The sequence below is a fragment of the Pocillopora verrucosa genome, chromosome 3 (assembly GCF_036669915.1).
Source record: "Pocillopora verrucosa isolate sample1 chromosome 3, ASM3666991v2, whole genome shotgun sequence".
NCBI lineage: Eukaryota > Metazoa > Cnidaria > Anthozoa > Scleractinia > Pocilloporidae > Pocillopora > Pocillopora verrucosa.
The window spans coordinates 892,379-915,691 of record NC_089314.1 but is presented as its reverse complement, the minus strand read 5'-3'; the positions used below and the strand labels follow the sequence as shown (position 1 = coordinate 915,691).

Below are 23,313 nucleotides of genomic sequence, written 5' to 3'. Positions count from 1 at the left end.
CAGGGTAAAATACATATGAACCTACAAAAAAAACCCTTTTAGCCCTGAAAGTGCACCACGATGACCGACAGTGATGTTACCGTACAGTATCAACACATCGTCACTAACTCAGATGTATAGATCAGCGCGGGTTTCAGTATTGATGCCGTTAACACCTCAATTGAAAAGAAATGGGAGAAGGAGAATCTACATTCAGCCTCAAAGTTGGGGTGTTTTGAACCATTTGCAACACTGAATCACTCGAACTCATCATAATTCCTAGCGTCCGTTGCAAAACATCGGCGGAGAGGTGAAACTGCTTATTGGGAGTTAACGTAAAGGCGATCAATGAATATTTGTATCATGGCGAGTGTCAACTAATCAAGGTCCGAATGTTGCCATTACGTCGAAGATTTCAAATCAACTTACTTTTGGATTCTGGTTTTCTGGTATGTTTCACCTGTATAAGGATCCGATTAAAGATCTGATTTATCTGGGAGTGAAGTTCAAACAGCATTCTTAAACCAAGATAACTCTTTCGTTCATTTACAGGTGCAATAAACCACGCAGGGTGTTAGGAGAACATAAGAAAAAGTTATTAATCAAGAGCTAGAGACCGCGTGGGTTATTACCCCATGAAACCGCAAGTAGTGCGGTCAATTACAATAATAAACTTATGATGTTTCAATTTCCTATGGGTTTACTGGCTCACTAAACAATAGGTTTTCAACCAAACGGGGCTTTCGTAGTATCAGTTATTTTACAGAGTAGATTACTAAAACGTTCTTAACAACCAGTGCCAAAAGCTCAAACACTCCTTCCAGTTTTCGCTGATTACTTTCCATTCTACCAAACAAATTATTGTAAACCTCGGAACACAATGTTGATACAAATGCTTTTAAAGATTTAAATAACAGTTGAGTAACACCTTTCTTCATTTTCTGAAATTACTTTTTATTTTTTTTAAACAAAATATAAGTAATGTTGTACTCGCGAAATAACTCCGAGGAAAGAAAGCCGCTCAGAAACTCTACTCTGCAGATCCAGCATTGTTCAAATGACTAAACCTTAACAGTGCCTTTATACATTTCTACTTCCAGTTTTCACGCCTTTCTAAAAACATAGAATTTAAGCTTCGGATGACTTACTCCCCAGCCGAAAAAGGTTCCTAACCGACTCTTCCCTTGAGCTATCCTGTAGCCAAAGGGAAGTCAATTTACACTACAACCTAGAGGAACATTGGCCTTGAAACGAGGCAACTCAGTTTGAACTCGGTTTGTTGTTTGGTAGCATAAGAGTTGCCACAGCAACCATACAGCGCTACCGTTCAGTTCACAATAACAAAGACACACAGGGAATCTCCAAGAAAACCTTGAAACCAGGGCGATCGCCTCACCGATGTTGCTACTTAAGCAATAACTAAAATAATTGACAAAAGGATGCGAAACAAAAGAACTATTTCAAGATGAAAGAGCTTTAGAAGTATTCCTCTGAAGATCAAATTGTTCAAATATTGACCTAATTATTAAAATATATTACTTATTAGTTGTGACTACATTAGTAATGAAATTAATTTTCCTTTCATTATAAATCGACTAGGATCCTAAATGAATTATAAACTACGTCTATCCCACATTACATAGTGCGCTCTCTGTGGGCGAGATTTCTCACAAGATAAGTTTTCACTCCACAAACAGAATCAAACACACGATAAAAAATACTGCAATTAACAATTGTGAAAGAAATCTAAATAACGAAGAGTATCTATTTTTACAACTGAGATTTATATCCGTTCTGAGATAACTCACACTAATAAATTTGGCTGATAGTGTGAAAAAAGAGGTTAAAAGTTAATTTTCCATGAAGTTTACAGCCTTGATCACCCAGACGAATATCAGTTTGGCGCAGAAATAAAGGCCAAGTGAAATCATCATCAATTATACTCTTAAACTCTAAGGAAACACTGCTGGTAGCACAATCTCTACGGTGATCAGCGTCATTTTTTTCAAAATACATGACGTTGTGTTCTTTTTTTGGTAAAACCCAATGTTTTCTACCGATTTTTACGCGCAGGAAAACCGTTGAACTCGCTTTTTCAGTTTTCAAACCTTAGCGAAAACGCTCTCATAATTCTTCAAAATATTTTTTACCGCTGACCCCTCTCTTCTCCGCCCTGCTAATTACATTTAAACCTCCACCGAACACAAATGGGTTGGTGGCCAGCGTATCATCATAAAAGTTTCCAATCTGCCATATATCTGCCTATCGTTTTTTCCAGTTGTTCGCTACTGAGCGCATCTTAACCGAGGCAGCCTCGGTTTCTTTTACGGCCTGCCGCACAGCTCCCATCAAGTTCTCTGCACAACCGACTAAAGTTTCCGTGGCCTCCCAATCCGCCTTGGGATCTAAAAAGGAAAGGTAAGAACACTATATTAACTCAAGGGGTCTCCACTTTTGTGATAAGTTTGATTACAATTCATTTTGCGCGTGCAGGCGCTGCACGTAATCGCACGCAAAATCACCAAAGTGCGGGGACGATTCACTGAAACAAAACAGTGTGGATTCGAGCACTGGCCTGCTGAGTATTTGGGTAAGACACAAAAGAAACTATTCTGCCTAACTTCATGAATTATTCGTGAGAGGGATTGATTACTTCCACGAAAACTTCAAGCCATTCTTGTCTTGATCGATTGAAATCCAAAGTGTTATCACAATCAAACCGAGTTGAAAAAAGAAAAGCATCCCTCTTATGCACACTGATGCAATATAAAACGTACGCAATTTTTAGGATGAAAAACAAAGCTTACCGTCAGCTCCGATCATTGTAGCTTTCACAGTGGCGACAATCTTAAGCTGAGTACTGATGGTAGGAATTCTCTCTATCGTTTGCTTCAATGTCTGCAAACAAGTAGATATGTAAAACAGCTCAAACTGGAGAACATGATTACGCAAAAATTATTCTATGTCTTCACCTAAGATAAAATCAGTCTCTTGAAGTTTACCATTGACTAACTACCATTCCCTCTTCATCTCCTTTTCTTCGTTGAGGCAAAAAATGAAATCAAATTTATTTCTTCACTTAGCTCAGTTAACTACAGAGTATAGAGTTACGAAATACAAATAAAGTTAATTGAAAAAAATAAAAATAGGATCAATCTAAAAACATCTATGATAGGAGTGATTCAGAACCATCCAAACAGCCGAGTTAATGATCCTAACAGTAGATTCTAATTGTAGAAAATTACAAACAGGATTACAAATCATTGTAGTTCTTTCCATTAACAAAAACAAAAGCGTATTTATCCAATTGTTAAGCTATAACTGTCTGCAAAAGCTCGGGTTGTTTGGGGCTTTGCGAAATACTAAAACAATTTTACTCAAGCAAAGAAATGTTCCTTGCGAGCAGAATGTAATTTAACAATTGCAGAAATTTTGAATTTTCTGAAAAATTTCATTTTTCAGGCTCATTTCTGCAACTGCTTCAACTGCAGTAAACTTACAAGGGTCATTTCTTTATTTGATTTTCACCAGCAGATCAATGGAATTTTTATCTCATTACAAGTTGTTATAATTAGACTCAGCGATACTCATAAATTTTACACACCTGAGCTACTCTTTTGTCCGGACAATCTTTAGCAATCTGAGCGGAATAATTAGACACCTCTTTGCTTGCTGCTGCTATTTCTTTAGCCAATGCGATCAACTCTTTTTTTGAGCGTTGAGGTTGTCCATCTTCTTCCTCTCTACAGGTGAAGAGAAATTAAAAATGCCATAGAAAAGATACCTAACATCCTATCTCTCATGAGCCAGGGATAGAGAAAACGTTTCAACGATCTCCACTAACAGTCCCTTTTTTTCCTTCGCACTCCCCCCCCGCCCGATGGACGGCAACCTTTGGCACATGGCCTGAATTTGGCCATTCATAAAGGGGGGGGGGGGGGAGAAAGAGAGACTCATTCAAACCTCAAAGCGCGGTTGGATGCTCTAACGAGAGAGCGTCTGAGAAACCGCTGTATAGCTAAATACGTCATGTATTTTCGGCTTATATGAAGCCTCAGTGCACTCCAATTCCATGTACAAATTTCTCATTTTTCTTCGTCCCAGGGGGATATTTTGGATACGTGTATCACGCTTTCATGCCAGTAAATACATCAGCTGTCAGGCGATCTGCGTCAATATTAAGGCCAGATCTATTAATTCTGTCGCGAGATGCTACGTCAATTAACGTGCCGCTAACAAGTTTAGTGGTAAACCTCAAGCGCTCTCTCGTAATAACAAACGTTACCTCATAAATTGGGACATCTTAGCAAAGAGTACAGCCATTCTTTTAGCAGCTTGAATAAGTTCATTTCCCTCTTCTTCCCATTTCAGAGCTTCTCGATGAAGATGATGAGCCGCCATCTGTAAAAAAAATAAACAACTGTAACATTTCGGAAGAAATTGTGATAACAAAGCGTGTCTGAAAAGTACTCTGAAGCTCAGTAATCCGTGATCACCAAAAGTATTAGTAAAAATATCACTGTCCAAGTTTCTGAAGTTTGCGGACATGTCGTGGTGTTTATTGTGCTCAGTCCTGACAGAATCAAATATAAAAGTGTTCACGGTCTCCTGAGCTTTACAGGGAAACGACTAAACAACAACTTCAACAACAACAAAAACAATAAAACGACACCATAACTAACACCACCTTAAATTTGACAAATATTCGCAAGACAGAGGAGGAGATGGGAAGTTAAGTTAAATTTATAATTCAAATTATCGGCACATTACTTTTAGTAATCATACCGCCATTCTGTTGTCTTCTGGTGGTTGTTCCAACACACTCTGAACCTCTTTCATTTCATCAGACGGGAGGGGTGGGCGTGGTGGCGGTTGCGCTGTTTCTTGAGGAAGGGGTGGGCGTGGAGGAGGAACTTCTTGCACTGGTGCTTGGGTTACGGCTAAAAATATAACGAGAACGTGAAAGAGCTTATCCATTCAGAGAGTTTGACTGGTCTTTCATGACTAGCACAACTAATATCACTTTCCTTGCTTAGTGCGATTAAAAAGAACCCAACGAAAAAAATGCCTGTGTTTTTCCTCTTAACTTTAGTTCGTGTGTGTGCGTGGTTTTCTTGTATTTGTTTGTTTGTTTCCATTTTGCCATGACAACGGTTCTGCAAGAAAGTGTAAACTCTCACCGATGGTCAATCCTGATATGTCCGGTGGAGGTGGCGGGAAGTCTTCTTCCTCCTCCTCTGGCTGGGAGGATCCGGTTACGATCACTCGCACTCCATGTACAGCATCTTGAAGCTAGTTAAAAACAACGTTACACTTACAGTTGTTTCATTTTGGTGTTCCAAGCATTCTCAATCATCTACGATATATTTTATATCCTAAGGCCGACGAGAACTCAGAGACAAGTAAACTGCTTGAAGAGCGGGAAAATGCTGCGAGTGATCTAACTTCGATTGATCTTAGTTTCAGTTGGCACCTTGTTGATTTAGAATCTACACGATCAATTCTGTCTAAATCACAGCATTGATAGACCGAAAACAACGGAAACCCAGATTGAGCCTCTTCCTTGTGTTCAGCGGTCCTATAAACGACGCAAGGAAAAACGAACACAAAAATCAAACGTCGGGCATGTGCGGGGGGATCAATTCTGGCTGGCAGAGCGCAAATGTCCCAATTTTCAAGCAAAACATAAAATACAACTTCTGTGTCGCAAAATAAACGACAGAAAAATTGAAGAAGACAGATAGACACAATTAACGCCTCAAACTAAATTTTTTCCCCAACATATCGAAACGCAGTCATACGAAAAGACCACTGTTTCAGGGATATCACCATTTTTGACGAAGAATTTATTTACCTTTCTTGTGGAATCTCTCAATTTTCCCTGCGCTTTCCTGTCTGATGGATTAGTAGCAACAGCTTTTGCGTCAATCACAAGTGGCGTGATACCTGTTAAAAACAAGTTATATTACTGAGTTGTTCTGAAAGAAAAGTCACCCTAAACCGCTATCTCTAACACGTCACCACAAATACATCTTGAAGAATTTCATTTTAAATCCGAATTAATTTTCCCCATCCTGAACAATCCTCGTTTTGTTGCATTTTTTGACCGTTTCTAACCTCTGTGGCGTTTCTCTTTCAAAACAAACCGGTATCTTGTGTTTCATATATAATAATAATAATAATAATAATAATAATAATAATAATAATAATAATAATAATAATAATAATAATAATAATAATAATAATTTAATAATAATAATTTAAGTGTCAGTGTATTTTAGCACTGCTGTGCTAATTGGGGACACTGTAAATAAGGAAACAAATATCGTAAATGAACAGAAACTCGTTAAAAACCCCAACTGGTAGGAGGCAGACCAGTTGGCTATTTACAAAGCGTGCAGGAGTTGAATTCGGGGTCACCGAAGACAAATCCATCCAGTGGCAGGGAGGAGAACTTGAACCCGGGACCTCCGGCTTACAAGTGCAACGCCCTAACCACTAGGCCACGCTCGCCTCCTCATACTTCTTTAATATCAGTTTTCATAACTCTCAGACCCCTAAGAGTGACCAGCATCTAATTTCTCCTCACCATATCACCCCTGAATCACACCTTAAGGTCATGAGAAAAAAGGAATGATCATCAATCCATGGAAAGGTGTATGGAGAATATGGATTCTGATGTTAGAATGTAAACAGTTAAACAGCAAGGTGAGTGCATGGAACACTTTGGTCTCACATTGTCCCAAATTATCCTTTGCTGCGGCCATCTTTGCAGCATAATCAGGGTCTAATGAATTTTCCATCTCTGCCTCTGCAACATCCACAACCCGCTTGGCTCGCCGGGCGATGTTGGAGCTCTTCGAGATCACCAGCTATTGACAAACGAACACGAAATGTCTGAGTCAATAAGTCCGTTGACTTAGCCGCGCGCTAAGCCGCACGGGGGAATAAATACTCGGGGAGAATAAATACTCCCTCAACAAATTGTCGCTCGTATGCGATTGGTCTAAACGCATCGAATGACCTGTTATATACCCTAATTAGGGTAGTATTTATCAACTATTTACCGACACTGAGGTGAATAATTGTTGTAGTAGTAGTACATACCACATCATACCCCCAAATTATTTTTTTTCCGTCAATATAAAGGAAAATGGTCGGAAATTTTAAACACTCTTAACGCACCCCCTTTTTTTTTTTTGCAAATCACTTCCGAGCTAGCCAATTAGCGCGCGAAAAACACCATTCACCTGTGTGGTGTATACCCATCGGTGATACTCCCAAGGTGATATTCCTCAATTTAAAAACGCGAGGGGTACTAAGATGAAAGGCCACGAACATTTAGTAGTTGATATAATATAAGAGATAATTTGTTTTTTGATGGAGCTGTACTAGAAAAAATATAAAAACATTAACACGTCATGCAACAGGCGCCTACGAAGGTAAAGTGTAGCAAATGTTTGGTCCCACGCTGTTAGAAAAAAATATTTGGATAATAAACAAGACAGTCTCCAATTGAGGCAAAAATACACTCGTACTTTTTTCCTTGCGCCTTATCCGTTTCTAAAAGCTCTCGTAAAACTGATATAAAACTGCACACGAGCATAACATTTTCGTACCTGAGGATTTCCCTGTTCCATTGCCGCACTGCACATCTCAGCATCTCGATTGATCGCCTCCTCTGAAAATGATCCATAGGTATATTTCTCTCAGACATTGTTAAAATACATCGAGCGCCCAAAATAATAAGCAATGCTAAGAAGACATTAACCATTTCAAACTAGTTCATGGTTTTTCTATTGTTTCTGTTGCTGCAATTGTGCTGTTCACTTAATGTTATGACAATTGAGGGGCACTCAATTTGCCAAAAGTTTTGAAAAGTTTTTATCCTTTAAGACCAGCCACACACTTTCGAAAAACATACCACAGGCTTCAATAAATTTGGAGGTGTCTGTTGCACTGTCAACCAGATTAGTTAGGGTCTGCATCTTCTCTTTCCAGATGTCCCGCACATTTTCAAAATGGACTGAGACGGCAGGCACATCTCCAGGTGAATATTTCCCATAATCCAACAGGATCTTAGCCACGTGGGAAACTTGAGGGGTCCATTCTTTTAGCTGAAAAAAAAAATGAATTAAGTTGCTTGTTGAAGACACAGCAAAATCTAGTTGCATTAAACAACATATGTTAAAAAAAGTTTTTCCAATCTCGAGGAATCAGGTGCAGGGATTATGCAGAAACAAGATTTCTTGCCTCACACTTTAATGTGATATTTTTACACCTCCCAACTCAAATAACCTTGGCTTCACCTTAGATAACATTGAGGGTCTCAGGGAAACAAAATTCATTATTGCACAAAGAGCTAGTCATTAAAAGATTATCTTTCCATAACCCTTTGACCCTAAGAGTCACTAGCATCTACTTCTCGTTACAATATCAGCCCTGAATTAAATATTAAGGTTACAAGAATATGGGAAATGATCACCGACCAAAGAAGCTCTTGATTGTTACACAAATAATACATGTATATCAAAACCAAACGCTGAAATTCCCATCCAACGAGGATGGAGTGAAGTACAAACACTTTGTAAGTTTGTCGATCATTATTAATTCCTATGATTTGATTTAACATATTTCCATTCATTCTGAGAATTTCAAACTCACTTCTTCTGCATTTTGCCTTATCTGATCCAATAATCTCCTGTTGGTATTTCCTCCAGCATTTGCCAGTTGAATTGCTGTGTTGGCAATCTGATTTGCTTGATGTTCAAAGGCACCTGCCTTGTTCTCAAACTCAGCCTCGCGCCCTGGTTCATCTGAAACAACCAATGAATAAAAAGAATTTGCAATTGTACATTTTGACAAAATCAATTTAACTCTCTTTTATACATAGCAATTGTCATAAAAACCAATCAAATGACTTTTGTTAGCTAGATAATGGGTCATGTATGCATGCACACTGATGGAATTTGGTCAAAATATTGACATGAAATTGAGGCATTATAACAGAGTGAACTCTCTGACCCCTAGAAGTGATGAATCAAATTCCCCCTTGCACTTTCACCCATAAATCAAATACTAGGGTCTCAAAAATGAAGGAAATGATCCCTAACTGAAGAAACTCTTGATTATTAAACCAATTCTCCTTGTCAGCACCTCAGGAAAGGTATAGAGAACAGTATGGAGAATATACAAATTGATGTTAGGACCTAAAGGATTAAAAGAGGAAATCACACAGTCAAGTATATTCAAGTAGAATTTTACCCGGTGGAGCTCTTGCCGCTTTCTCTAACTGCTTCAAATTTGTTGTAGTGTCCATGAAGTCCTCAGCAACTTGTGCTGTGATTGCATTTTGTAATTTATCGTTCAATTCCTCCAGCTTCCTTTCAATCTTTTGAGCAGTAGCAGCTGCTTGAGGTGAATTTCCCTGTCAGAAACAGTAAATTATAAAATTCTAATTTGGCCAAGAGATAGAAAGGTGAAATAATACAAGTTATAAGTTAAGTCCAGTCTCAACAACAATACAGTCAAGTCTGAATTAAGCAGCACCCTATTAAGTGGCCATCCCTTATAAAGAGTTCCATTTTCAAAGTCCAGAAATTTTTTACCCCTTAATTACAGTGACTGTTATTTTCATCTATATTAAGAAGTTGCAGTCACCCTTTACTTAGTCCCAATGACCTTGTATCATCCTTCATCTGTATTGAACAATCAATTAAATTGGATCCACTCAAATAATATGAAGAATAATCTTTCAAGTAAGATTTTAATCAATTTTTATCACCCAAAATCAATGTTAATGATATTTTTGACCAAGTCTTTGTACATTAAGTAGTCAATTATGACATAAAATGACAATTTTCATTGTTTCTTAAAATAACGCCATTCTGTGGAAACTGTATTAAACAGTCAACCTGTATAAAGTGGTCACCTTGCCATTCCTCATGGGTGACCACTTAATACTGGTTTGACTGTTTTTTCTGAAATAATGCAAATTAATGTTCCCTTGTATGGAAAAATATACTCCCTCATCTGAGTGTTTAAATTGGTTAGACAATAGAGTGATGCAATCCTTCTGTTTGTCATTAACCAAAGCTGTCCTATAGACAGTAATGGCAAAAAAGGTTGCTTTGTCTAATTTATGTTACTTAAAAAAAAAAGAAAGGATACAAAATTTACCATACAAAATGCTAGGCCAATATTGGCAATTCATCTGTGGGCTTCCTGTTCATGTTCATGTTCTCTGCAGATATCACACCTGCATGCAATCAATGCAAACAAATAGACCCTACAACCAAACAACCTACCATGCCCCTTCTCTTCAGATTAGCAAGCTCATCTGTAAGTTGATCTAGTTCATCACAAAGCTTTAGAATTGCACTTCTCTCTGGACCAGAACATTTGTCTGCTGTAGCACGACCCTGGTCAATGCACTCACGAATGGCTCGTTCACCTACCAAAGTGTTAATGACATCACATCACATGTTCTATTAATTTAAAGTTATACAGTCTTCAAACACAAATTGTTTGCAAAAGGAATGCTTGAATGCTATGTACTCCATGATAGGGTTCAATAAAGATATCTGGTAAACCAGGTTCTTATGAGTATTCTAAGTTCCTTGTCCAGAAAAAGAGGCACAAGTCACCCACCTAACCCTGCAGGATCTGATGACGGGGTGTTCACCCACTGGTGAACCTGATCCATTTTGCCAACAAAAGTGTTGGCTGGCCTGCGCACACCAGACGATTCTTGGCCTAACATGGCATTCTGCATTTCTTGATTTAAATCCTCTAATTGCTGGGCAACTTCTCTGTTAAGTTTCAAGCCTTCTGGGGCTGTTCCCTTTAAAATGCATTTAAGAGAAAGTAAATTTAAGTCATCATTACCATGTGTTCCTGAGGGATGAGGTAGTTAACGTGCTGAACTTTGTTGTACTTTGGATCCCTAACCTAATGAGGTAATTGAATTGTTTTTTCGGGCACGATAATTTACTCTCGGTATTAGGGGGTAGTGGCAAACTGTCAGGGAAAGCTCACCAAAATGTGTGGGAAGTAACCTGTTATGGACTGGCTTCCCACTCAAGGGGAGGGAGAGAGTCAGCTATGAAATTGCTGATGACTACACTTAATCCATTTATTTTATCTTATTTACCACTATTCATTTTATTGTTTCTTACTGATTAGTCATCATGAATGCTGCAACTGTCTTACAATCACCAATATATTAAATATAAACATTAATGTATTTACTTTTCCTAGCCTTCTCATCTCTGCCAAATCTCCCATTAACCGATCCAGATCATCACAGACTTTCCTTATTCTGCCTTTATCGGGACCCTGACTGGCATCTGCAAATTTACGACCTTGAGTGATGCATTCTTTGACAGCCTTCTCACCTGCACAAGAACAGAGTTAAGAAGAAGGATAATCAATGATCACAAACTTTTACAAAATATTAATTATGTTCTGATACCAAAACAACTCCCCCACTGAAATACAAACAAGACACAGTCCAGTGCCACATTACAATTCCCATCAGGAACTCACCAACTCACCTAACCCTCCAGCTGACTCAGTGGGCGTGTTCACCCACTTCAGGGCCGGGCCCATGTTACTGTCGAAGAGAGACATGGCCTTCTTCATATCATTAAGGGGGTCATCGCCACCTTCCTCTTCATATGTTGTGTATTGCAGCACTCTTATTATCTCACTGATCTCAAAAGACATCTTGCCAACAACATAATTTCTGTATTCCTGGGCTTCAGGAATGTTCTGACCACCTACAAAGGAAGAATTATTAATAAATGTAATTATTTTTCCTAGAGTGGCTATGGTACCTTTACAGAGAAGTTACTGCTAGGTCTTTTTTTTTTTTTTTTTTCTTGACAATATTTCTACAATTAATCAACAAATAAATTAACATATTATTTTGAATGTATGGGAGCTGTATAACAATCTTTACCTCTTTGCACAGTCAGCACAAAAGTCTTAATTGCAGTGATCAATTGGGTAGACATGGCTTTGACAGTATTCAGTGACTTCCTTAACATGTCAGCATGAACTTGGTGAGTCAGCTCCTCAATGCGACCTTCAACCTTTTTTGCCATTTCTGTGATTCCAGGTGTCAGGTTTTTAACAAATGTTACTAGTTCTTCCATACTCTCCACAACCTCAGACACAGCAAGATATTCCAATACTCCCTTGCACACCTTCAGAATCTTACGCACTTCAGCTTCATCAAATGTCAGAAGTAATGCAGATGTGCCTGAAAGAATTCCTGACATAACAAAAAATAAGGGAAAAATTAAAAGTTTCAATGAAAGTCAATCAGGAGTAATTTTAAATATTTCTATCCTAAGTGCATCAGCTCTTGGATGTGGTGATGAAATCCACTTTTAATTTTTTCTGTGTCAGTAACATTTTTTGTGCATTAATTTTTAGGACAGGAATTTTGCAGGGCTGATTGTTCCTGGTGCAATTGATATTGGAGAACTATCCTGCAAGTGTAAGACCCTCAGAAGAACAACTCATTTTAAAACTCAACAACAAAGATTTGGATTTTTTTATTGCAAAACATGAACCTAAGTTAAACTTGAGGCATAATCAATTGACTATGATTGTGATTAGATTTCCAGAGAAAATGTGGTGTGAATTGTTTTTACAAACCATCTTTGTATGGTTAAGCATTGAATAAAAAGTTAATTAAAAATTTTATAAATTTAAGTCATTCCCTGTTATAGTACTTGATCAAATTAAACTGTCTATTTGTTACATTTAGTGTCAGAATGGTAAAATGAATGCTTCCCATGATCATTATAATTAAATATTTGGTTAAAAGCTAAAATTTTATCATAAGTACCTCTGGCACCATCAATTAACTTTTTACGAGCCTCTGGTGAGAAAGGATCTCTTCTAAGAATCTGGGAGGCTTCCACAAGAAAAATAGAGGATTCCTCAACTCTTTTAAAAGCAAGAGGCATTTCTTGTTTGAGGATTTGATCTTTACTGGAAGATGCAGTTTCTCTGCCAACCTAATGAGGGTAAATTAAGTCAAGATAGATCAAAATAAGATAAGTACTTTAGATCAAAATAAGATAAGTACTTTACCCCTTTAATTCTTAATTCCATACTGGCTTCTGTACATTTCTTATAATTTGAGTTCTGAAAATTTGGTGTATAATCAAAAAGTATCACTTAGTTGAATATATTTTCAGACCTACTAAAAAGACAAAAAAATTTATCTTTCATCATTTCTTGGAGTCAAAGAGTAAAAGCGTTGACAGTGGTCTAGGAAAGTTAGCCCTTTCACTCCCAAGATCTCATTAGTAATTTTCCTTACTTCTGAGAATTTAGTGTTGGATCAACTAAAAATCCCTTAATTGATACTTTTCTTTATTCTCATCACTTTTCTGCTTGATATTGTATTGATATTGTAAAGAGAAATTCTGTCTTAGTCATTCATGGGAGTTAAAGGGTTAAAGGTGCTTCCCTCTCTACCAATCAAATATAAATGATATTGTTAGTACTATCTTTTTAACAAAAAAAGGTACAAATAAAAAGAAAAAGGTACTAACCTTGACAAGATTTTCAACAGCAGCTCCCACTGTTCTAACTGGCAAAGCCAGGTCAGGCATTGCTTTGCCATCTTCAGCTTCTTCATGAAGAATGATCAGAGTGGAGACCTAATGAATTCATTCAGTACATGAATACACTTCTTTTTCAAATCTACATTTCACAACAGAACTTGCTTATGATACATCACTTAACTTTAGGAAAAGTACTCTTGCGCAGCATTGTTTATTTTACCATTTTAATACTGAACATTGTTACAAATTTACTCATATTAATCACACCACTGACACTACTTGCACATTACTTGAAATATCTGGGTTTTTAATGAAAGCCGGTTACTGGCAGTCTAGTACCATCTGAAAGACCTCTGACCACAGCCTGTTCAACCTGCAAGCAGGCTGTTGTTTTTGGGGTTTTGTCTTACAGCACAGCCGTCTACTACACCATCTGCTGCTACTTATAGAAAAAGTTATTGAAACCCTTGATTTCAGTATAAGACTACATGCAAAAACAGCAACATCATAAGTGGTTTGATCTGAAATTTAAAACAAATTTACAAGGAGAATTTGCAGTGCCCGGTGCTCATGGGCGACTTAGAATTTTAGTTCTTTCAAAAAAAGCATATGCAGGGCACCCTGGATTTCACAGTTTCAGAGCTCTGGGCTCCCTTTAATTTTTCTTAGAGCACAACCTTGATTACAAATATATTTAGGGAAATAGAGGCAGTGGGAAAAATCATTGCATGAGCAAAAGATGTTATCTTAAGAAAACGCACTGTTCTAAACTGATGCTTTCTTTTGATATGGTTTCGGGGAGCTGACCTTCACCTTGTCATACTAAAATTTATCTGCAATTCTTGTCTGGAACTTGTAAATAAAACCATTAAGCATAATTTTATCAGTCAAATTTTGCAGTAAAACCAATAGTTAAAAGACTCCCACAAAAACGATCCGCACACTTCAAGTGATTGATTGAGAGTACGCAGGTTTTACGACATTTTTGAAGAGTAACTGAACCAAGCGCATAGCTTAATAAGTCTTAAAGTTCAATTAGCTAATTAAATAGCGGTCAAATATGGCAAACTGAAATTCAGGGAGAATATAGTGAACATCACGTTAACAAAAGTATGATTTAGTAATTATTTCTGATAAAGTTCGGTGATCTTTGACAATTCTAAGCCGGATCTAATTTGAATACATTGACGCTTCACCGGGAAAAACCCGATCGAAACTCGATGGTTCCATTTATACTACAAAATTGTTTACTTTAGGTAACAAAAGACTCTAGATGACGAAAAAATATAAACTGTACACTAAATCTACGAAAAGACTGTTACTAAGATTTATCAAAACGCATTTCCTTCTAACTCCAGCTCAATAAAAGAGACAAGATAAACTACGCTTCTCACGATCTGTTACTGTACAGTCACACCGGCAAGACATACACTCTAATCTGCGCAATCTCTCGAATCGAGAAGCTGTGTATACAATATTTCTGCACGAAAATTGAACACAAGATCCCCCATATCAAATCATTTGATGAAACGTTCTGCGTGATAACTTTAAAGATGACAAAAGATTTCGTTTCACATGGCATACAACAAACAGCTTTGTTAACCCAAGGGCAAAATACAAACACGCGCAAAAATATCTGTCTACAACAGTGCACAAGTTATTTACCCTACCTGTTGAGCGACAGGCTCCAATATTGACTCGATGGTTTTAGTGTGGAACACGGGCATTTTTAGCGCTAAAGGGCTGATTTCGACTTCGATGCCTACTGAAACAAAATAAAAGGGAAATTCTTGTGCATTCGGGAAGTGTACACACCTTTCCGCACCCAGCCCCGTAGAAAAATGTCCAAGTTGTGGAAATTGACGCCCGTGTTATTCCCAGGGGTCCGTACAGCGGAGATTACCTTCACTCGCCCCAGACTTTAAGAAAATAACGCGCAGAGACAAAAGAACAAACATGGCGGACGAGGACGTTGAGATGGACAATTTTTCGGAAGACAGAGCTGAATCGGCGAGTGATTTCGCTGGAGATGATGAAAATGAAAAGGTAGCTGGGCCATTTTAGCATCCTTCCAAGAAAATGTGTCTCTCGGGAGAGTTACTCTTCAAATGATGACATGTGATTTGATCTTATTTAGTTTTGCTGAATATCAATTGTACTTTGACAGATCGAGTAACGGACCAGTAGAGTGGATACATGTAATCAACATTCTAAGAAAAGAAAGGATTTTTAATTAGTAAAGTGGCGTTTAATTTTCTCGATAGTTCATTGTATGGAACAGTTTGACCACTTTATGGTGCGTTGAAAATATGCAAGCGGTGCAGTGGTATCATTCACGTACTATAGCTATGGAAATAAATATATACTGAAAATAGATTTTCCAAACGGTTAATGGTGTCAGCTGTAATATAAATTTCATCAGTGTTAAGAACCTTGGTAAATTATATTGTTTTCGGAGAAAACTTCAAATGTACTAATGTTCTGTATCCATCAAAATAGATATAGATGGCTACACTGTCTACCTTACCTTTCCAATCAGCTGCAATTATCTCAAAATGATAGCCCATGGTGATATCAACCAATGCTATGATGTGGAATGTTCTTTTTGACATATTTGATAGATGGATGCATATGACACACTGGAGAGTGAGCCAGAGATACGAGTGGACAGGAGCCTCACTGACAGTGATCTTATGATAGCCTTAGCTCAAGTGTCTGAGAACAAACACATGATGCCTGGAAATGGACATATTAAACGTGATCTTAACGCGAGTTTGAGCAGCAGCATTAGCAGCCTTGGTAGTAGTCTTAACAGCAGTGGATTACTCCTCAGTAAAGGCAAGGAAAGCACAGGTTCAGTGCCTAGGAAATCTGCTAGAGGAAAGCGTAAATTGGACAGTAGTCAACAATTATCCTCATCTAAAAAAACAAAGAGGTGACTGTTTTGTTATCATATTAATTCTACCTGTTATAGGCAATTTGTTTGTAAACAGTAATGTTATATTAATGGCAGCTTTGACAAAGTGCAAAGGAAAGATAAGTGAGGGAAAAGAAAAAAATACCAATACAGCAGTATTAGGCCACCATGGCCAATACAAATTTGATAGCATTAAAAAATAATGATACTTTTAAGAACCAAGAGAAGAACCATTCATTCTCTTTGCTTTTGTGAGTGAAGCTCAAAGCTGCACCTGTAACAGAAACTACACGTATACTCATACTTTAATAATGTATTATTAAACTTTTAATTTATTTGTTTCTTCTTTGTTTCTCTAGCGATATACCTCCTTCCCAGAAACTGCCACCCCATGGCTACCCATTAGAGCATCCTTTTAATAAGGTTAGTATTGGTTTGCACCAATTTAGAAAACCCCTAAGTGAGATAATTAACTGCCCGAGGACTGAAAAATTGTACTGCCCAAAAGAACTGACACAACAATGGGAACAATCACAAAGTAAAGAACTAAAAGCCCATCCCATCCCTTGTTTACTCTCTGGAATTTTTCTTTAAGGATGTAAGGAATTTAACTCTAGCAGTGCTATTTGAAAGTTCAGATTTTTTATCTGTGGAAACTTTTCTTAGAGTATGAAAAATCAACAGAATTAAGAAATTGAAATATATAAAATCAAATACTTTTTTTTTTATAGGATGGATACAGATATATTTTGGCAGAACAAGATCCAAATGCCCCTCTAGCAAATATGGACATGGAATTCTGGGCTGGGAAACCCATTCCTGGAGATCTTTACAGAATTAAATTACACAAGGAAGTTCTTCTATCTATGAATGATAGAGGTTTGTAGATTGTATCATGCAAAGTTTTTAAGTTTAACCCTTTCAGTCCAAAGAAAGACTAGCATCTATACATCATCACAACTGAATTAAAAAACAATAAGGTCATGAAAATGACCACCACCAACCTAGGCTCTTGATTATTAACCCTTTAACTCCCAGATCAAATTTGTCATTCTCCTTACTGTCAGCTATACAATTCTAATGTTAGTTCAGATAATTCATTATTGGATCAACTAATTATCCCCAAATTGATATTTTTATTCATTCTCATCACTAATCTGGTTGATATTGAGGTGATATTGTAAGGAGAAATTCTGTCTTGGTCACTCGTGGGAGTTAAAGGGTTAAGCAAATTCTCCTTCTCAATACTAAAGGAAAGTCACGTTGTCTCTTTTTCAATACCATCTAAATGTCTAGAGAACATTATGGAGAATATGCATATTGACCTTTGGTGTAAAGGGTTCAGAGTGGATCAGTTGATTTAAAATCTTGTAAATTGTAAGGGAAAGGCACCTTCTCACTCTTATGACAAAGCAAATAATTTTTTTTAAACTTTTTTGTTATTTTAGCTCCTCAACTCAAGTTATCTGATGATAGACTATCAGTGACAGGAGAAAAAGGCTACTGCATGTTACGTGCCACTCATGGTAAGCCACTGTAATGTAAAGCAAAAAGTGCTCCCTTTTACATGTTATATAAAAGAGCTTTAGACATTCAGAAACATAAAGGACTTTGTATACCCTTGTGTGAGAGGCATGCCAGTTTCTTTCCTTTAATATCATTGGTCAGATAAATTTGTTGAAGTGACTCTGGTAATAATTGTAAGACTGTTAAAGTTACCAAAAGGACGTGCAGTTTTAAATCACATGTCAAAAATTGCTGTGACAATTTTGTAGGTGTCTCCAAGGGAAACTGGTACTTTGAGGTAAGGAAAATCAAAAATTATTGTCCATATATTTACGACAGAGTTACATGGCGAATTCGCTATTACAGTACATACATGTTGTGTTTGTGATAATAAAAGACATTAACAGAAATCAAATACAGTTGCAATAAAATTTTTAGTTTTATACCATTTGATTGCAATTAAAGTCGATTGAAATGTTTCCTTATTGAGACATCTTATGGAATAAAGTGTCATTGTTGTATGTTCCAGGCTACTGTAGACATACCTCCAGATACAGCCACAAGAATTGGCTGGTCACAGCTTTATGGTGAGAAAGTGATCTATTTATGTACAGTTGAACCTCTGGCTACTAATGGCCACCTCTAAAATAGTCATTTTGTGATGTCCTGACTGATGGTCTGTGCATTTTTTCTTATTTTCAACTCTCTATGAAGGCAAAGTGCATTTTATCTGCCAAAAGAACATCTTGGTAACAACTTGTTAATCACACACTTACCAATTGAAAGAAATTACAAAATACTTGAAAGTTAAACAACCTTAGACAGTTTGAAATGTCTGGAGTACTGAATCAATATAGCGATAATAAATAAAACCAGATGTGACATTTCACCCTATTGTCTTACAATGACACTTTTCTGTCATGGCCACTTTTCTCTGCGTCAAAGGACAGGTGGCTGTCATGGAGTTCTTTGACTTGATGAAGTCTAGATTGACAGGGGAAATCTTAGTCTGCTCTTTTTGTCTTGGGTAGGAAATCTACAAGCTCCTTTAGGTTATGATAAATTTAGTTATTCTTGGAGAAGTAAAAAGGGTACAAGATTCCATGAGAGTAGAGGCAAACACTACAGGTATGTTATAAACAATCCAAATTTTTCTTTGATGTCCTGTAATTGTAACTAATTTGTAAATTAATCTGGTGAAGGTAAGTTCTACATTTGAGCAAAGTGGCCCCTCCAGCCAAAGTTTATTAGGCTTCCTATTGTATGAAGTGATTGAGAGTATTGGTACTCATCATGGGATTGGATGCCAGTCCATTAAGGTTACCTGTTGCATTTTTTCAAGCATCCCTGTACGTTTGCCAATAGCTGTTTTATACTCCTAGCTCCAGTTGTTCAAGGGGTGGATAATGCTATCTACTGGATAAATATCTATCCAGTGGATAGCACAGTAGGTTTTGTTAACACTAATCCACCAGATAGCAATTAATCCATCAGAAAGAAGTATCCATCTTTTGAACAACTGGGCTTTGGGTGGAAAGAGGTACTGTGAGAGTGAAGTGTCTGCTACAAAATTACAACACTAAGACTTGACCAGGGCTGGAACCCAGACTTCCCAAGGCAGAGTCCAGCCTGCTGACTAACCTCTTGACTACCACATCTTACACACACTAATCTGAGCATGCATTATAAATGTGTCTAATTTTAGTAAAGGAAGGGTAAATGTTTTTCTTTATTTGTAGTAGTGATGGATATTCAACTGGGGATGTAATAGGGTTTTTTATCAGTCTACCACAAAATGACAGACATCCAGGTAAAATGCATGTTCTGTTTGTTAGGTTTATTTTTAAATAATATCTTTCATTCACTTGTTGTGTCACAGTGGCCAATCCTAATAGAGATTTCCTTGACAAGCAGTCAATGAGGTCAAATAAAACAACAAAACTACTTGATTCATTTGGGAGTATCCAATTAACAGAGTCCATGCTGCCATGCATCTGTTCAGTAATAGATCACTGATGTTGTCAAAATGTAATAAGTCAGAACAAGACACAGCTGAGTGTGTCACTGATGTCTACAATAAACCATGTACCAAAAGTCCAGATAAACTGCTTATTTTATGATGGCTTTATTTGTGTCTGAGAAGTTTTAGGGAAAGAAACAATGAAAATTTAGAAAACAATTATGAGGTAATTATTTAGTACTGTTACAAGATTATGTTTTCTTTTTCAGCGGGATTTCTTCCTGCGACGTATAAAGATAAGGTATGTGTCAAAAAAATGCAATTATACTCTTTATTTTCTTTCTTTCTTTCTTTTTTAAAAATCACTGTTATGGTTTATTTCTCTCTCTAAGGCATTAATAAAGTTCAAAAGTCATCTTTACTTTGAAGAAAAAGATCACGTGGACAAGGCGGAAAAGGTGTGAATTACAAAACATATCAGCTGATATGACTCGATACAAACTCACAGCCAGGGGAGGGGTGACCACCTCCCCAGGTGACTGTCTTCCAATTTAGGTTTAGCAATTTTTTTGTCAGCTTACTTCTCAACTTTACTAGTATTTTGTATTTTCTGAAGTAGGATATTTGTTTAATTTATGTAGTTAACAAATTGACAAGATCAATTCCATGAAATATGAAGTATTTAAGGAGCAAAAAAATAAAACTCAAAAGAAGAAAAAAACTGTGAAAGGATGCTTTGTGGAAAAGTACACAAGGCTAATGTACACAAACAAAACAATAAGGAACATATTTTGATAATAGTCTGTTCTTTTGCAGAACCTAAAACCTGTGCCAGGAAGTCAGGTATGTTTCCAAGAAATCAGCTTCAGGAACTCGTCAACACACAAATGAATAAGATAATTTGGTTATATCAACCAAGTTGATTATGTAAATTGGCCACCGTAAAGAGTTTCTAAGCTTGAAAACCCTTAGCCTAGAGCAGGTAGAAACTCTTTTCAGCTTAGAAACTAGTTACAGTGGCCAATTTACATTATCAGCTCAGTTGATAAAACCAAATTATCTTGTTATATTCCCTCACTGACACAGCAGCACATTTTCTTTATAAATTTACCCCCTTTGCACAAACGAGTACATGAATTTCTTGCAGCCAGTTTGAACCTCACAAAATGACTTCCAGTGTCTGATGATGTATGTCTCCTTTTTTTAAGGTAAAATTCTACAAAAACGGTGTTTGTCAGGTGAGTTTAGTTTAAAGAAGTACATGTATGTTAACTTATTGGTTTTGTTTGTCCTTTCTTGTGGAAACAGTTTCATTGCTCGTAGAGCGCATTTCGCCGGCTGAGTATCAGAAAACCAAAACCAAAGCAATCATGACAGCCAATAAGAAAAAAGGCAAATATCACAAGGAGCCAATTAGAACTCAATGTTAAAAAAAAAAAGCACGGGAAAATCCTAGTGACCAAATTGCGATCTGGATTAGCTCTGCAACTGATTGGCTGTGAGGACGGCGCAAGTTTTCTAGACCAGTCGACGGATCAGTTGAAGAAAACCAGAACCAAATGGTCTACCTGACCCCTCTTACCTAAATACTTCATATGTGAAACAGTTTTCTTTCTCTTTGCATTAAGGGAGTGGCGTGGCAGGAGATCTATGACGGAACCTATTATCCGGCTGTATCGCTGTATAAGAATGCTACGGTACATTCACGAACTTTATTGCGGATAAATTATTCTCCATCATTTGTAACACGATTAAAAGCTGAATTATATTCTTGCATGATCAAATTTTTTATAGGTCACCATCAATTTCGGGCCTGATTTTAAACATCCACCACCAGATGAAGAATTCCAACCGGTAAGCAAAACACTACAGCTTAATATACTCACCTAAAACATTAACCTTGATACCTTAAATGTTTTCTCCCCCTTCAAAAGAGGAAACTATTTCCAAATATTTTTCAGGGAAAACTTTTTAAAAAAACTATTTTGTCTGATCAGCTAGAAATTGGAGAATGTTTGTTTTACCCTTTATAGATGAGCTTTAAAGCTATGGAATTTGCTGTGGAACAGAGTTTATCAGACCTGTTGTCCCATGTGGATTCACAAGACAGACCCGTTCCAATCCCTGAGAAAATCCTAGTCCCTCCAAAGAGGAAGTGACGTATATTCACCTTCTACCGCTGACAGCTTCAGTATTGCCACGTCACATTCACCAAATGCTTTGAAGTGTTTCCAGACGTCAAAGACAGAGACCAAACTTGAGAGGCGCTGGTGAGGGATTTGACCGCCAGAAAGCAGCCATACGTTGGTCTTGCAATGTGCTCGCCGGAAAAGTCCAGTCAAGTATTAAATTATGTCAGCTTTTTTTCGAATCCTTTCAAGGATTTTGTGCATCATTTATTTGACTGGAAAGATGCAGTTACTTTTTTTGTGTTTGGAACAAGATAAGTATTTCGTACGCAGTATAACACTTGTAAAGTATGTCGTACGGTTCTAGTGGTGCTGTTTTGAGCATAAACAATACAGAGTTCAAAAGATTTGTGAACAATTGCCATTTACAAATGAGTGAATTTTTATATTCTAATTTCTTTCTCTTCCAATGATATTTTTTATTGGCTTTTTGAGACGTGCTCTCGTGTTTACTTGGCGTATTATTCAGTTTAGCCAAACCAGCAATCATTTGTACCATAAGATTCAGCATAAAGTAAGCTTTTATACATGTTACAATGCGCATAATTAGGGTCTTTTTTTATCTAATAAAGCACAATTTCTCTGGTGTTAAGTCTTCTTATCGCTGAACATTCCAATTTTGTTCGTTTGTCCTCCGTAATTATCACAGTCGGGTTATTGTGTCGATAAAAAAGTGCTTCAATATGTTGCTTCTCAGAAACGGTTTTTCCTAAAGAGGACACGGTAACGGATTCTTCAATCTGATTGGTTCTGAGCGCGGTCCTGCTTTTTCTACCTCTGTCCACTGTGACTGAAGCTTTCGTGAGTTTATGTCCTCTTGTTGACAAAAAAAGGGATTATCTCTGTTTCACGTGTTATCTACAAATAACTCACTATAAAATATGTCAATGTGTTTACAGATAGAATTTGAAATAAATGCCTCCACTGAGTAAGCCCAAATCATGATAGACTCATAACGAGTCTCCAAGTCAGCCAGGTCGTAACAAAATTTTGTCGTTTTCCGGTACTCAATGAAACTGATGGCGGTGGAGTCGCGGAAACGAGATGTTTGCCCGTGATATTCTCTTACCATTCTATTTATTGGTCCACCGCTCAAATCACTCGCAAAACAGCAAGCAATACAGGCTCATAAACTAAGGATATATTAGAATGGACTCTTCTTCAGGAATCAAAGTG

At 37.2% G+C, this 23,313-nt stretch overlaps 2 protein-coding genes across 3 annotated transcripts; one reads left to right on the top strand and one right to left on the bottom strand.

Annotated features, from left to right (window-relative positions):
• Positions 1-550: 550 nt before the first annotated feature.
• On the bottom strand, positions 551-15,412 carry LOC131769655 (vinculin). The gene is made up of 20 exons (XM_066163945.1): positions 15,236-15,412; positions 13,554-13,661; positions 12,839-13,010; positions 11,942-12,256; positions 11,535-11,759; positions 11,230-11,375; positions 10,630-10,822; positions 10,287-10,432; positions 9,244-9,406; positions 8,644-8,795; positions 7,904-8,096; positions 7,599-7,660; positions 6,716-6,851; positions 5,834-5,925; positions 5,160-5,271; positions 4,765-4,919; positions 4,265-4,380; positions 3,584-3,722; positions 2,787-2,877; positions 551-2,384 (listed from the first exon to the last, which is right to left on the bottom strand). The coding sequence occupies exons 1-20, from the start codon at positions 15,290-15,292 to the stop codon at positions 2,242-2,244; spliced, it is 2,916 nt and encodes a 971-aa protein (XP_066020042.1). The 5' UTR covers positions 15,293-15,412; the 3' UTR covers positions 551-2,241.
• A 96-nt stretch (positions 15,413-15,508) lies between these two features.
• Positions 15,509-22,724, top strand: LOC131769664 (set1/Ash2 histone methyltransferase complex subunit ASH2-like). Of its 2 annotated transcripts, none has more exons than XM_059085404.2 (16): positions 15,509-15,611; positions 16,187-16,500; positions 16,842-16,905; positions 17,214-17,361; positions 17,931-18,008; positions 18,258-18,286; positions 18,518-18,575; positions 19,020-19,116; positions 19,731-19,798; positions 20,218-20,249; positions 20,341-20,406; positions 20,765-20,791; positions 21,157-21,186; positions 21,577-21,645; positions 21,743-21,802; positions 21,982-22,724. In XM_059085404.2, exons 1-16 carry the CDS (start codon positions 15,522-15,524, stop codon positions 22,105-22,107), a joined length of 1,356 nt encoding a protein of 451 aa, XP_058941387.1. In that variant the 5' UTR covers positions 15,509-15,521; the 3' UTR covers positions 22,108-22,724. The 2 variants fall into 2 exon arrangements, with proteins under 2 accessions (XP_058941387.1, XP_058941386.1); XM_059085403.2 differs by having other exon boundaries at positions 19,728-19,798.
• Positions 22,725-23,313: the final 589 nt, after the last annotated feature.